General features: G+C 44.4%; 1 protein-coding gene and 1 long non-coding RNA gene across 2 annotated transcripts; one reads left to right on the top strand and one right to left on the bottom strand.

Annotated features, from left to right (window-relative positions):
- Positions 1-987: 987 nt before the first annotated feature.
- On the bottom strand, positions 988-2,706 carry CRH (corticotropin releasing hormone). The gene is made up of 2 exons (XM_006204696.4): positions 2,376-2,706; positions 988-1,647 (listed from the first exon to the last, which is right to left on the bottom strand). The coding sequence occupies exon 2, from the start codon at positions 1,635-1,637 to the stop codon at positions 1,056-1,058; it is 582 nt and encodes a 193-aa protein (XP_006204758.1). The 5' UTR covers positions 1,638-1,647; positions 2,376-2,706; the 3' UTR covers positions 988-1,055.
- LOC140690177 (uncharacterized) lies at positions 1,659-8,492 on the top strand. The gene is made up of 2 exons (XR_012065354.1): positions 1,659-2,395; positions 8,272-8,492. It is a non-coding gene; the product is annotated as an uncharacterized lncRNA (long non-coding RNA).
- The last annotated feature ends 5,179 nt before the right edge of the window (positions 8,493-13,671 follow it).

Here is a 13,671-nt window from a genome sequence, read left to right as displayed (position 1 = left end):
TTTATAGCAACTACTTTTAGTTCTTTTAAGTGGAGAGGCTATCAAGTTTCCCCTATTAGAAGTCAGCAGTGGAAAATAGCTTTGAAAAAATTTAATGGTACCAAAGTAATGGTTTGATAAAGCCTTTCTTATAGGGGGAAAAAAAAAAGAAGCAAAACACCAATGCAGCATTCTGGCCCTATAATTGGAGGAAAGCTTTGCCTCAACCCTTCTCTTTTCCTTACCTCCTTTCCCACCCACCCCAATTATTTCATGTCTTATAGTTAATCAGGGTTAAATGTTACTTCCATTATGAATGAATCTTCCATTTATAGAATTACTGAGCCTTAGAGCTAGACACAACTTTTCAAATTTTTAAACTCATCCTCAGAGGAGCAATCTGAGTACAGAGGTGAGTTCAAGGTGGTTGTAAGATCTGTGTGAGGCACTGACATATGTTTGTGTTTTTAGTAGAAAATAAAATGCAAGGAGTTCTGTTTTTTTCTTGTGCTGAAGTCAATTTGGAGGAAGTGAGGAGCTCAGACTATTCCCCTGTGAGCAATGAAGAGGAAAAATAAAGTCATGATTACCTTTGCAGCTTTTATTAGAAATATAAATATTCAACATTCTCTTACACAATCACATTGACCAAGAGGAAAGATGTTTTATTACGGAAACATTTACAAGGAAAAGTTGATTCAAAGAGCCGACAGATCTTTTTCTCACGTACCCAAGAGAATGACAATCTCTTTGGCTCAAACCACAACCAAATCAACGGGTGACTTGTCTCCTTCTTCAAAATGTTTCCCCCTGGGTCTATACTCTCTTTGAAACACCGTTAAAGACACCTGGAAATAGAAACTAAAAGTAGACAATACAAATTACATTTTCTTGCTGTTACTGCAGGTGAATACACTTTGTGCATGCTATTTAAGGAGTGTGGGCATCTCAAGCTATATAAAAATAAACAAATGGTATCAGAGCAACGCTATGGTACAGAATACCGTATTCTTTTTTATTTTTTTATTTTTATTTTTTGTGCTAAATGCAGAATCTTTTTGGCCAAACGCACCGCTTTACTTCCCAATAATCTCCATCAGTTTCCTGTTGCTGTGAGCTTGCTGTGCTAACTGTTCAGCCCTGGCCATTTCCAAGACTTCTCGGAGGAGGTGGAAGGTGAGATCCAGCGAGATGGGAGGTTCCTCGGATCGCCTCTCCCTCTCCGGTGCCTCCTGGCGGCCGCCGAGGGCATTCTCGGCACCGCGCTCCGCCGGCTGCGCAGGGCTGTCGAGCGGGCGCCGGGACAGCGGCAGCTGCTGCAGCAACGCGCGGAAAAAGTTGGCCGCCACCTCGTCCGGAGAAAGGCGGCTGCCGGCGAGAGGCGAGGAGGCGGGCGACAAGGGGGCAGCGGGGCTCTTATTGAGGTTACCCAGGCGGAGGAAGTATTCCTCCCCCAGGCGGAGCAGGACGGGCCGAGCCTGCGGCTGCTGGGGCTGTTGGGGCTGCGGCGGCGGCTGAAAGAAATCGAGGGGCTGGGGGTGCTGCGAAGCCTGCCGGGCCCCCAGGACGGGCCCCCGGCTGAGGAGGGCCCTGCATGGAGGGCAGGGCAGGAGAGCCACCAGCAGGACGCCCGCGGACAGGAGCAGCGGCAGCCGCATGTCAGAGGCGCTAGTTGCGGCACAGAGGTGGGCAGAGGGCATTGTGAGAAAGAAAGAGAAAGAAAGACTTGGTCAGAGTTGAGCTCAACTGGGAGGTGCACTTGCTGGGGTCTTTCTACAGGACACCCCCAGACACAGCACGGGGGCTCGGGCGGGTGCTGTCCGCGGTGCTGAAGCGCCCGAATGGGACTTCCACAGTTGGAGTGAGACCTGGAGCAGGGAAGGGGACACCTGCTCGGCTCGGCGCCAAAGCTCAGCCCCTCGCCGAGACTCTTACGAGACTCACGAGGGGGCGGTCCCTGAGTCCCCATTCTAACAATCCCCCAAAACAATTCCCCGAGCTCTAGAAAAGACCTACAAATTTAAGATCTCCCCTGCTCAAAACTTCCCTCAACCCCCACCCCTTTCCGGATGATTTCAGCGTTGTCCTCCGGATTGAGAACTGCTGCCACCTCCTCCGCGTTCTCCACCCCTGCCCTTGTATCCTCTCGGCGATCGGGGTGGACTGGGGGCTCGTCTACACAGCCTGCGAGGAATAACTGCAAGTTCGGGTACGATGAGCAGCCGTCTAAGTTTGCTTTTGCCACAGCCCAGTTACTATCGGAACCTTGAGGCACAGTCCGCACACACACACATACACACAAGCACACACACGCCTGGGGACAGCCGGCTGCGCGGCATCGTGGCAGCTCAAACAGGGCAAAGTTGGAGGCGCCTTTCCGTCTAGGCGCTCCCTACCTTCTGAGGCGCTTCTGCAGGTGAGCCAGGCGCTGCGATTCTCTGCAGAGGAACGTCTCCGGGGCTTTTTCAGGGGATTTTCTTCCCTTCTCTTTGTTCCCACTCTCTTTTTCTCTCCCTCTTCTCTTTCTGTTCAGTCTCTCAAAGGACTTGGGCTCTGAGTTTCTCCACACCAGAGCCTGGAGTGGGATTTTATAGCGTCGACCCTCTTCAGAAACCACGCAGCATTTGCCTAATAAGCTGACGCTCTCTTGACAGCTCGATTGCGTGCTGCCTCTGCTCCTGCATAAATCATAGGGCCCTGCCAGGGAACGAGGGGCAGAATTTTTGCTATCTCAACACTGAATCTCACATCCAATTATATCAACAGATATTTATCGCCTCCTTGGTGACGTCAACGAGCCCTAAAATGGAAGGGCTTCTTATGACTTGTCCATTGACAAAAATTCTTGAATGAGATTTCCCAAGAGATTTGACCTCTTACTACGAAAGGCCAAACCAAAGGTCAGAAAAGAGACAGTGAATGGGAAGGGAGAGGATGGGGAAAGTGCGACGGAATTCTGTCTATCAACACACAGTCCTGTGGGGAAAGCAGCAATCAGTTATAGAGGTGACTCTGGATCCTCCCCTTTCCTCTCCCTTCTCACTTCTCTGACCAGTTGTCTCAGGCAGCAACTCAGTATCTGAAAATATCCCTTTGCTAGAGGCAAAGTGTCCCGTCACCTTTCTGGCTGAATAAGAATAAAGAACAAGGAGATGGGAGTGCAGGGACATCCAGCTTTTAAGCCTCTATCTGCTTTTTCCTCTCAAGAACAAACAAAGGAATTATGAGACTGAAAAGGCAAGACCGATAAATCTTTTGAAACACTGCTCAAGTTTTTAAAATGATGCAAGAGCTATTTTCACGATGAAGGGGCACAAACCAGAGTCAGTCAGGGGTAGAGCAAAGATTTTAAGTTCTCCCAGAACCTCACTGTTCCTCCTTTGTCTCTGATCTCAGAATCTGAAATTAATTGTGGATTTTTCTGTTCCCAGATTAGAGAAAGAAAGGACCAGTGAGAGGTGCATGAGTTAAACAATCGTCATCTGTCTACTCAGTGCAAACCCATGACAGGAGCATGCATTCTAATCTCCCAGTCTATATTGGTAAAGGCTTAAACTGCTTGATTATAGGACTGAATTCATCAGTTGTATGTTTTCACTGATGAATACTGAGCCCGTAAAAAGATAACCTCATTCATATTACTTCCAAATATTATTAACATTCATGATAGTGTCCATTTCAGGAGCACCCGGGTTGTTATTGTTGTTTTAATCATTTCCTTTTCCAAATTCAAATGTGCTGCAGGGGATCCTGATAAATAAATGCTCTCCAGCACTACTACAGAATGGAATGCCTACAAAACCACACTCAAATTTTGAAATAAGTTGACACTATTGTATAGGTGGGAGGCACTTACCTCTAATTCTGTAATTCAAAATGCAATTCCAAACTCTGGTGTCTATGATTCAATTCAGCTTCTAGATAACCATCAGAGTTGTTTATCAGAAATTTCCTGTTCCTCATTTCTGGTTACCTTTGCTGTTTCCTTTGTAGCTAACATGACAAGTGATGCAAGGCATATTTCAACTTCTATTTTGGGTCTATACCAATCCACAACTGCTCTTAGAAACAAAGAAAGATAGAAAGAGAAATTCTGGCAGTTTTTAGATTAATCAGCCCCTAACTGGAACATTGCTCCATGGAATGTACTTTTGACATAAGAGAACAGAGAAAGAAATGTGTCTTCTGGGGAAGCTCAGAGTTGTTAATGGATCATTATTATGGTAACTGGTTCAGCTTTTAGAAGAAAATTGTTTTATGTTGGTAAGAGATGAACCCTCCTCTATTCCCACTGGCATATTTCAGCTTAGATATCAACAAGGAGGTGACAGTAGATTTGGAAGGGGAAATTCAGGTAAATGGATATACAGGAAGAACTAGGAAAGGGATAAGACCATGGGTGTAGCTGGGGAGGACTGAGAGCATTCTCCAGAGAAGACACAACATATTCTAGGCTTTGACTAACCCCAAATCTCTTCACATCTCTCTCTTCTTGGGACATATGGAGGACGTTGTTCCAGGCTGGCTCTCTCATCACTGTTTTATTCTTACTGTGAGATTTTTCTACAGTAGGTAGTTGGTTAGGCAAAGTGGCTCTGACTAGGGCTGAGGAACAAAATGCCTAGATCCTGGAGGGGGAGGGGGAGGAGGAGCTGCTAACTCCCCACAATTTTGCCAGAAGTTAGATCTCATCAAATCACTGAGAAACGACTTGGAAGAGGTCATTTGGTTTTAATGAGAACCAGAGAGGTTAAGTGACTTCTCTAGCTATTTTGGATAGGTGATTCGGTAATTCTTTGTATTTATCTTGGTTCCTCTATTTTATGTTGGAGACTTCCCCTAAATCTCTTGAGATAACCCTATGTATGAAGAGTTGTATTCTCATATTTAAGAATTAGGCAATGCAAAACTGAATGGAAACTCTCTGTGAAGGACAAGGACCCTGTCTCCAAGCAGCCCTCCTTTTTGTGTGATCAGATAGTGAAGCAGTCATTAGGAGATACCCATAAAATTTCACATTACAGAGAACTTTTCTCTGGAACTGTTCAGTTTCCATTAAGGAAAATACAGGTATTAATGTGTTAGGGCTACGAGACCAAAGTGCACAGACTCGGTGGTTTAAACAACAAAAATTTTCTTTCTCACACTACTGGAGGCTAGAAGTCCAACATCAAGGTTGATTTCTTCTGAGGCCTCTCTCCTTGGCTTGCAGAGGACCGTCCTCTTCCTGTGCCTTCACATGACCTTTCCTCTGTGCATGTCTGTGTCTTAATCTTCTCTTCTTAAAAGGACACCAGTATTGGATTAATCACCTATACAACCTCATTTTACCTTAATTATCTCTTTAAGGGCCCTGTCTCTAAATACAGTCATTTTCTGAGGTACTGGGGACCAAAACTCTGACATACAAATGTTGGGCAAGACCCAATTCAGCTAATAACAATATATTTTGCAAGTATTTGCTTTTTGCCTACCAAGTAGACATCTGAATGTTCAACATCTCCCTGTGGGATGACAAAGTCGGTAGAGGGGTTGACCCTTCCTTATGCAGATTTTCAAGGATCCTCCCTGTTTTTGACCCCCTTTTCATTCCTGCCTTTGGTAATACTTGGAGTTGCCAAGTTCTGAGCCTCTCTTGGGTTCTGCAGGTGGCTCCTTCTGCAGCTGCCTACCCCTTTGTCTGCAATGGTTTCCATATCTTTCTCCTCAGTAATGACACCATGTCCTCTGCTCTCCTTCCTCAGCTGACCCTTTGCAGACCCTTTACAGCTGCTTCCCCAGACACTGCTTCATTTTTTCTGCTCTCCTTATTTCAGTTTATTAAATCCTCTCACCTGCTTATGGTCCTTACCCTGTACTCTTCATCACTTTGGGTTTACACTACCATTTCAATAGGGTCTCAGAGGAAGGGGGGTAAACATGAATGTATTTCGGAAGGACCTCTCTGAATGCAGTGGGGAGAGTAGATTGAAGGGGCAAGAAGATGAACAAATGAGTTATGGGTTTTTTGTGTCATTACCACCAGACCTCTATAGAATGAGCATCACATGCCAGTGATGGCGGGAGCTGAACAAGACAGCTCCAGGAGCCCAGGACACTAACTGGGCAGCCACACTACTGTTCAGGGGTTGGTAGGGGCAGGGCTTCCCCTTCCCCATCAGTCAGTAGTTCTCTCAGCATCCAGAAATCATCATTGGGTGCCCTCTCTCCTTTCCTCAGAAAATGGCAAGGACTTTGTTACCTGTTCCTTTATTTTTCCAGAAGTTAGGAAGTTACTGACCCCAGGGAGATGACTCAGAGCATTGGAAAAGGGGCACATTTCTGCTTCTCTAACAAGCCCTGGTCTTGATAGACATGACTGACCTTTCTATTTACATCATAATACATCAAATTTTCTGTTGTAGGCTCTAGACAATGGGTGGAGGGCAGTGAGAGAATATGTGTGAACTTTCTTTCATGAAGGGCAATTTGCAGGAACTAATCACCTTACAATAGTTGGTCATAAGAAAGAAATCCATCAACCAAGCATCCTAATTAGGTATTTATATTCATGAACGTTTCCTGACTCTAAAGAAAGGTTTCCCAAAGAGCCCTCCTAGGAATGTTACCTATGCTACAAAGGGAGAAAAATGAGGGGATGTTTAAAGAAAAGTTAAAAACATTTTTTACTGCAGAATTTTCTAGTGTTCTGAAGTTTTTATTCTGCGTGTAAATCCTCAAGTCTTCAGCATTTCCCACACTTACTTGACCACGGAGTGTGTTAGCTGTGGCACTAGTTGGGAGATACAATAAGCCAAAGCATTTAAGAGGAGTCAGCTATTCTTTCTTTGCCATCCACATTTAGGTCCATGATTAAAGCTACTGAGTACTCTTTTACCTCTCCTGGGAGAAAGTTTTTAAGTGACACATTTCACCCTTGAAGAGGGGGTTTCACGGAATGGGAAGATGTCTAATTCCAGTGTTTCTGAGGATCGCCTGCCTGGGGAAGGGTCACCTTACAGCAAGGAGCTGCTGAAATGGTCTGTTTGCACACTTCCTGGTCAGAGCAAGGAGCTCCTCTCTGCAGTAGTTGAGCCCAGTAGTCGAGCCCAGTTGAGTCCTCCCAAAGGAGGACCATTTTTGAGTGTGAAAAGGCAGAAGTTTCACAGACAAAGCTGATTGTAATTGGTGATGCTGGGTTTTTCAAAAGGGAAATTTGATTACTCAAGAGGGAGTAGGCAGTGAGAGCAGCAGGGGTGGACAGAGACAGAGACAGGCAGCCAATATTCAGGAGCTGTGGATTTCAAAGATGTTGCTGGCTGTGGGTTCAGACCTTTTGTGAACCTTGCTGCGAGCTCTTTTCATCTCCTGAGGCATCTGTCATCCGTTTGTGGAAGATGTGATGTTAGCTTCCATTGTGAGACCTACAGTTAATTTTTCATGTGTGTGTGTGCTTGTCTCCCAGCTTGTGAGCTGGCTTCCACTTCTCTGAAGTCTGTAACTCCTAGGACACTTGCTTACACCTGGTGTTTGCTGGTTGTTGGAGACTGGCTTAAGAGAAAGGCGATACCAGTTCAAGGTGGTCCATAACTAAGTCAATGAACTCTTGAAAAGACGGTTATATGAAACCCATGTGTGGGAAAGAAAGGGTCTGTCTGATTTGCCGCATTCACTATTCTCTTTCGCATAAAATTTAGAAGTGATCTGAACAACAGTGTTGTCAGGATAATGGAAAAGATATAATGGCCTCAAGCTGCAGTGAAGTTTAATGTTCTTATTCACACTAAGTTAAATATAGATACGTATTTGAGCTTCACTTCATTTTCCAACTTCTTTTCTTTGTACTTTAATTCTTAATAGCTATAAAGTTCTGTCTTGTATTAATGTACTTTTATCTTCCCACCAACAACAATAATTGCAATGAAGGGATTTTTCTAACCTGCAAGGAGAAAGCAAATTATATAATCTGATAGATGTCTATAGTTAAATAGTTATTCAGCTTTTTGAGACAGAATACCACATCTGATTCTTGTTTATAATGAAATTTGTTCTAATATCTTTACACCAAGAATTCACTAAAAACAAACCTACCAAAGCAGCCTTGCAGATAGAATAAAGCATGTTACCTGGGCCCCTCTTCCTGTGGGGACACGTGAAATTTCTGGGTATGACAGCTGTCAAATTACCTCAGTACAGTTTTGATTCTATTACTTCCTAGCTGGGTGACCTTGGACAAGTTATTTAAATTCCCCAAATTTATTTATTTGCCAAATCATTCTAAAATGCAAGTTTCTTTATTTGTTCCTTTTACAGTTGTGGGATAAAATGAGACGGTGAATGCAGGGCCTAGAACATAAACAGCATTCAATAAACACCAGTCATCATTGCTGTTGGGCTAATGGTGTGGCGGCTGTTTTAGGTGAAGACAGTGACCTTCTATCCAATCTCAGCTCCTCAGAGCCTAGGATTGTGTCCCGTATTCATCAGGCTTAATACATGTTTATTAATGAAATAAATAAGTTTTTCCTCTCTAATACTGAAGGCTTTTTTCAGTCATCCAGCCGATTTAAAAATTTTTTTTGATGAGTTTTGAATATTTATTTTGAGCTTAACTGTTCATTTATATAACGTGATTTTTAATAATAGCTTTAACAATCAGCTTGCAGAAGTCCTGAAAATTCAACAACTTGCTCTCCCAGGCCTGTATGAGTTCACTCTGGCACGCTACTAGACTCACTACATGAGTATGTATTTCTTTAAAATTTTTTTAATTAATAGACTTTATTTCCTAAGAGTAGTTTTAGGTTTATAGAAAAATTGAGCAGAAAGTACAAGGAATTCCTATTTCCTTGCCCCACTTCTCCTCCCCTTAGCTTTCCTCTGTTATTATCATTACTACTAACATCTCGCACTGGTGTGGTCCGCTTGTTACAACTGATGAACCAACATCGACCCCCTGTTATTAACTAAGAGCCACAGTTTACATTAGGGTTCACGCTGGGCCGTACATCCTGCACGTTCTGACAAATGCACAACGCCGTGTATCCTCCGTGACTGTGCTGCACAGAAGCATTTCACTGGCCTAAACGTCCCTGCGCTCCAGCTACTCATCTTTTCCCTGCTCCCTCCTCCCAACCCCTGGCAACCACTGATCTTTTTACTGTCCCTATAGTTTTGCCTTTTCCAAAATGATGTAAAGATGGAATCATACAATATGTCACCTTTTCGACTGGTTTCTTTCACTTTAGCAATATGCATTTCAGGGTCTTCCCTGTCTTTTCCAACAAAGATATATTTTTACTTAGGAACAGCATCATTTGACTCGAGAAACATCTGTTTGGCTGAGGTCTCTCTACTTAATAAATGTCTGCTCACTTAAGGATTATTTAAGGATATTCGAGCATTAAAATTACTATTCTCAACCTAATCATTTATTGATTTAGCTGAAAGTAGGTGCACTCAAAGGGGAATTTTGCACCTTAAGGAGGAGTGAAACACAATTAAACACTGCTCATTAAGTATGTATTCTTGTATCCTTATCTTATCTTTTCCCTTCTGAGATCAGTAAGTCCCTCACTTCCTGGTTGGAGCCTTCTTACCCAACAGGTTTCTAGGGACTTGTTAGAGTCTCCAAATGGGACCTGGATAACAAACCACACCAGGCTGACTGAGGATTCATTTTTCTTTCCACAACCTAATGGCTCCTGAGGGACCTTACTACTGTTTAGTCCTTAGTCTTGGCTCTAAGGTCAGGCAACAGAAAATAATTAGTCATAATACATTTTTAAAATCCCCTTTTATTCATCTTCTCTCTCTCCCTGGATCAGTCCCTGGAGGATTCCCCCTTTTCCCATCCAGACGGAAGGGGTGGGATCAGCATAGGTACAGCTGCCTTCACGCCTTCCCAGAGGCCAGCCCTAGACTAGCAGGCAGGCCTCCTCCGGACCTCATCTCCTTGGTAAGTCCATGTTCATTCTGTTCCACCCAATACTCTGAGATACAGTTTCTTCTGAAGCCCTGCAGCTTCCTCTCATCTTTTCTTAATGTTTACACCTTTCAAGCACAAACAGTGTCTCTTCACTGGTCTAAATTTAGAAAATGGATAAATATATTCATTTGGCTCCTTCAGTGCTTTCTTATAAGCCCTCTCTGGGCACTTGAACTTCTCATAGGGCTTTTTAGTGGAGGAGATGCAGAAAGAGCAGGCTCTTCACCAAACCCCTGGGAGCCGGGTCGTTTGTGTTTCTCTAGAAGAGCTGTTGCTTTCCTCCCGTCCTATTTCTGGGCGGCTCCTGATCACGCAGCACATGGTGCCAGTGGGAACATCATCCCGCACTCACGGGTGGACTCCTGGAGCAGCGCAAGGGTGGTGAGACTGCTCGGGATGGGGCTGGGAGCACTGAGAAGAGGACGGCTCAAAGCAGAGCCCTGTGTCTGGCCGTCTCAATCACAACCCAAAGTAACGCTGGGGCCCCTGAAACCACATCAATTCTCTCCAGCCCTGAGCATCTTCTTTGGGCCAATTACTGGACTAAGTAAGAATCAAGAATAAGATTAAGTGGCTAAAAATTGGGGCTTTGGGGTTTTGACGACATACAAAAATGCCAACCCATGTTTGTATCTGCTGGGATTTTATCACACATCATCTGGGGAGCACCTGAAAGGGGCTGAGCAGGTTCTCAGGAACGAGCCACAGAGACTTCTCCTCTGGCAACTCTGGGACACTTCAGCTCTGTCCCTTTTGGTCAAGAAAAGTATAATACTGGCTTCCCTTGTTTACGCTTCTTCCAGAAGCATTACTTTCTTTATCTCTAATCCTCATTGGAACCCTAATGGGAGGTAGATATTATTATCCACATTCCAGAGATGAGGAAGTGGAGGCTCAGAATGGGCAGGTAACTTGGCTGATGTCTCCCAGCTGATATGTGGAGGGGTCCTGGGTCCTTTCTCTCCCATTCCTCTTTCTCGCTCAGGCCTCCCAGAAGCTCTTGGGAGGGGCAGGGTGACGTCATGTGGTTCTGAAGGAACAGGCACCTTGCTCCTGGGCTGTCTCTTTCCTCAGCTTTAACCACAAGGTGTGATTGTGAGAAACACTATACCATTAATGCCCATATCCCTCAAGAGAACATGAACTAAGATGCCTGGGCTTAGCCAGAACAACCCAGGAAACTTACCCAGACAATATCCACAGTCATCCTGCTGTTTGCTCTTGGTTTTTCCTCCTTAATTTTAATCCCCATACCTTTTCTGTATAAACCACACAGAACATCCCATACCATCCACCCTCCGCTGCTATTCCCAGAGCAATTCAGATAATCTACTAACAAATGTGCTTACCCAGATCCTCAAAATAGATTCCAGCCTCCCCAAGTTTCTAGGCTTTGAAAACATCAGTGCATTTTCTCATTCTATAAATGATATTATAAGTTGATGTTTATGCTTCACACACACTTTCTAAATTAATATTTGCTATATGGAGTCCTGCTAATTAATATGTACCTTTCCTGAAATTTCAAATCAGCTATTTGAAATGGGAGGAAGGCAGAAAGCAACTTGCAAATTCTGTGCATAACGAAGTGAGGAACAAGCTCACATAATGAAGACAAACAATTATACAGCATTTGCATGATTCTTTTTTCCCTACAACATGAGACAAGACTCAGGGAGCTGATGAGCCTGCTGCCTTTGCTGTGAGTCTTGCTTCTTATTTCCCCACCACTTGGTAGGATTCTCAAAGCCAAGAGCAGGTCACACTGTTTTGTCAAAGTTTCTTATGTTATTTTAGGGACTATCAGGCAGTCAAGACCACCCTGCCACATGAGAGATGCTCAGCGTCGCTAGTTACAAGAGAAATGCAGATCAAAACTACAAGGTATCGTCTCACTCTGGTCAGAAAGGCCATCACTAAAAAGTCCACAAATAATAAGTGTTGGAGAGGGGGTGGAGAAAAGGGAACCCTCCTACACTGTCAGTGGGAAAGGAATTTGGTGCAGCCACTCTGGAGAACAGTATGGAGATTCCTTAAAAAACTAAAAATAGACTTACTATATGATTCAGCAATCCCACTCCTGGGCATATATCTGGAAAAGATGAAAGTTCTAATTCAAAAAGATATATGCACCCCAATGTTCATAGCAGAACTATTTACAATAGCCAAGACAGGGAAGCAACCGAAGTGTCCATCAACAGATGACTGGATAAAGAAGATGTGGTATATATTATACACAATGGAACACTACTCAGCCATAAAAAAGAATGAAATAAAGCCATTTGCAGCAACATGGATGGACCTAGAGATGATCATACTAAGTGATGTAAGTCAGACAGAGAAAGACAAACATCATATGATATCACTTATATGTGGAATCTGAAAAAATGCCCAGCCAGGAAGACATGTTAACAACAATGACATGTATGGTGAGCGCTCTGTGGGTAGAGAAGGGAGTCTACTCTGACGGGGGAGGTGAGGGAGAGAGGGTTCTGGAAGAGCTCCCCAGTGTGGGCAATACCTGAGACAAGACTGGAAGGAAGAACAGGAATGGTCAACAAACAGAGGAAAGGTGGTCACTCCAGACAGGGCCACCTTGGATGAAAAGAAGCAAAGCTGGGAAGGTGCTCCTGGTACCCCAGGAATGATGTGAGAGAGGAAAGTACCCGAAGGCAGAAGTTAGAGAGGTCAGTAAAGGCCAGCTCCTGAAGGACTCTGAGCCTGAAATGTGATCCTGGGCTGACAGTGAGTCAGTGAGGCTTTAAGCAGGGAGATGATAAGGGAAGATTTGTATTTTAGAAAACACACTCAGGCTAGTTGGACTAGATGGGTAACATGTGAAATGATGGTGATAATAAACACTTTGTGTGCCTACGGTGTGCCAGGCACAATGCTAGAGAAGACACCAATCAAAAACCTTCAAACCAGTTCTAGCAAGCTGGGATCAGTCAAACAGCATGGTTAAGAGCCTGTCTTCTTGAATTCAAATCCCAGCTCTGTGACTTACTGGTTATGTCCCTGGGTAGATCATATAACCTTTTGCACCTCATTTTATTCATCTGTGAAATGGGGATAATAGTAGGACTTACCTCATAGAGGTATTGTTGTCAGGATGAAGTAAGTTGCATGCAAAGTCCTTGTATGCTCGGGAACACAATAAGCGCTCTGGGTGCTAGCTCTCATTCCTCACCCATGGCAGGGGCTGGAGATGGAAGCTGTGGCCTCAGGAAGTATTAAATGTGAGAAGAGGCAGGACATAGGGCAGAGAGAGAAGTCCAAACGAATCTCATCATTTCATCCTGGGCAATGGGGCAGATGGTAACCGTGGTAGGAGAGTCTGGGGTGAGAAGACAACAAGATTGATTTGGGAAATTCTGAGATGGAAGAGCCTGGGAGAAATTCAGGGAGAAATACCTATGAGCCATTGTACACAGGAGCATGAGCTTCAGAGAGAAGGCTGGGCAAGGCCGGAGGACCGGGATCCTCAGTGAGAGGCTGAAACCCTGACCGGGAAGCACCAGGTGGGGCAGGATGAGGAGAGCAGAGAGGGAGCTGAGGAAGCTGAGATTTAAGGGGCAGCTGGAGATCAAGAGGGAGACTGAGAAGGACCAGTTCAAGAGCAAGAAGGAAACTCATGAAAAATGGTATCATGAGGCCCAGGGGAAGGAGAGCTCTTAAAGGAGAGGTAGTCAGAAAAGTAAAATGCTACCCGGAAGCACCATGAT

This window comes from Vicugna pacos, chromosome 29 (genome assembly GCF_048564905.1).
Source record: "Vicugna pacos chromosome 29, VicPac4, whole genome shotgun sequence".
Lineage (NCBI taxonomy): Eukaryota > Metazoa > Chordata > Mammalia > Artiodactyla > Camelidae > Vicugna > Vicugna pacos.
This window is presented reverse-complemented; position numbering and strand designations above follow the sequence as displayed.